The sequence below is a fragment of the Austrofundulus limnaeus genome, unplaced genomic scaffold (genome assembly GCF_001266775.1).
Source record: "Austrofundulus limnaeus strain Quisiro unplaced genomic scaffold, Austrofundulus_limnaeus-1.0 Scaffold243, whole genome shotgun sequence".
In the NCBI taxonomy this organism is placed as follows: domain Eukaryota; kingdom Metazoa; phylum Chordata; class Actinopteri; order Cyprinodontiformes; family Rivulidae; genus Austrofundulus; species Austrofundulus limnaeus.
Window position 1 is genome coordinate 695,168 of NW_013952645.1, and position 2,078 is coordinate 697,245.

The 2,078-nt window shown below is 40.9% G+C and overlaps 1 protein-coding gene across 1 annotated transcript in view; it reads left to right on the plus strand.

Moving 5' to 3' along the window:
• The window catches only part of LOC106525830 (spectrin beta chain, non-erythrocytic 1), a gene marked incomplete at its 5' end in the record, with an annotated part of 64,167 nt that overhangs the window by 44,014 nt on the left and 18,075 nt on the right, over positions 1-2,078 (plus strand). The window contains 1 exon segment of the mRNA XM_014020181.1: positions 1,309-1,466. Coding sequence (XP_013875635.1) covers positions 1,309-1,466 — 158 coding nt within the window.

The following is a 2,078-nucleotide window of genomic DNA, read 5'->3' on the forward strand; positions in this document are numbered from 1 at the left end:
AATTACTCCTACACGTCACTTAAAGTAAGACTGACACTTAAGAATTACTCCTTCACTTAAAGTCAGACTGACACTTAAGAATTACTCCTACACTTCACTTAAAGTCAGACTGAGACGCTTGATAACTGACTTTTACTCTCAGCTTTTAACTAAGAATTATTTTACACTTAAGTCCACTCTTAGCAGCATTCTTAAGAGTAATTCTAAGAAGTTTTATAAATACGGGCCCTGATTTGTATGAATGGATGATTAACGGGCTTCTGCAGAACTTGAAGAGGTAATTCAGTCACTGAATCTGGTGTTTGGAGCAGGGAAGTAAAACATGCAGGAAGTGGCCCATAAACACCTTGTTTTCACTCCTGTTTCACCTAAATGCTTTTGCTTTATGTGGAAAATTTTTCACACAATTTTGAGCATTTTTATTTGGAGCAATATCATAACAAAGCCTTCATCAAACAGGGAGGAGAACAAACTAAAATATTATCCCTCCATACGTTTCTGGTATATCTGAAAGATCCCAGTGCATTTCAAACCTAACAGGACCCTCTGACAGAGGCTGGTCTCTCCCAAGGACTTTCAGAAAATGGCGTGAAGAGTTTTTTCGTTTTTACATCAAACGAGAAAAAAAACCACTTGAAGCAAAGGAGGAGGTCTCAGATTTCAACTTTTGAAAACCTCCAATGCAGCATTAAGCCTGATTCCCAGCCAGTTCCATTATGATTGCCACTTCATGCATGTGACCAAAGCATCTCTCCTATGAGCCAGGCTGAAGAGCCTAACGAGTCTTCATTGTGACAGGCCAGTGTTTTTAGTCCCATAAGCACTAATGAGGCCTCTCATGCAGTTATTAAAAGCTTGGAGCTCCACACTCCAGACAGTTTGGATTGATGAAGCTTCCCACTTGGGAAACAAATTGTCTTCAGCCTCTGAAAACAAGTCCAGTTGTTCTCTTTTTAAATTGACATAGTACAATGTATTTACTCTTTTATTTCCTGAAACGTGTCTTGGTCAGCTAAGGCAGCAGTTTAGACAATAAAAACAGCAAAAAGACAAGTTGACTGATATAATTTGGTTTCCTTCAGCTGTTAAAGCTTCTGCAGTCTGCACGAATGAATGTGTTTTTAATTTGCTTCAGTGCTCTTGGTTTCTCTCCCCTGAGCTGCTGCTGCTGCTGCGGTGCACTCTGCAGCACAGTGACAATGTGTTTAATGAATAAATGATCATTTCTTTGTAAGTGAACCTCAGAGGCTCGTCCAGCCGTGACATCAATAACAGGACCTGTGCTGATTCTGTCACCTCCTCCTGCAGGTCCTGGAGGCCTGGAAGAACCTGCTGGAGGCGGCGGAGGGTCGGCGAGTGAAGCTGGCCGACACCGGAGACAAGTTCCGCTTCTTCAGCATGGTGCGCGACCTGATGCTGTGGATGGAGGACGTGATCCGGCTGATCGAGGCCCAGGAGAAGCCCAGGTAGGAGGCTCAGATTCCTCTGTTCTTCATGGAGCCTTGTTGCAAAGAGCGGACTTGGAAAAATTTTCTGCCCTACTTGTGAGCTAGATCAGAGATTCTTAACCTGTGGGCCGCGAGCGCCATCTTGAGGGCCTCAAAAGAACAACAGTTTTAAACTTTGGGCCACAGAAGGCCGTGGGACCGCATTGATTTTGAATGAGGTGCAATACACTTTCTCACCACTAGTAGCAGTAGTGCACCACTCAGGTATTTAACAACTTTTTTAATATGTAGAAGAAGAACCTTAGATACCTGCCGAAGATGGAAACTTATTTTAAAAAAAAAGTAGAAGCAAAAATGTATGTAGGCCAAAAAAAAGGCCAAAGTTTGTCACTAATATGAAGTACAGCTTCTGGTTCTTTCGTGCAGTATTTTAAAAGTTCAAAACATTATCAAATACAGTTGCAGATACAGCTACGTTTTAATTTGCACTTTATCGTATTAAATTTTGTAGTTTATTTTTTAAATATTTTTAATGTATTTTAAAGAATCTTTAAACTTGTCAAAAACTGTTGCTACTGTTATTGTTTGTCACTAATATGAAGAGCAGCTTCTGTTTCTACCATGCAAATG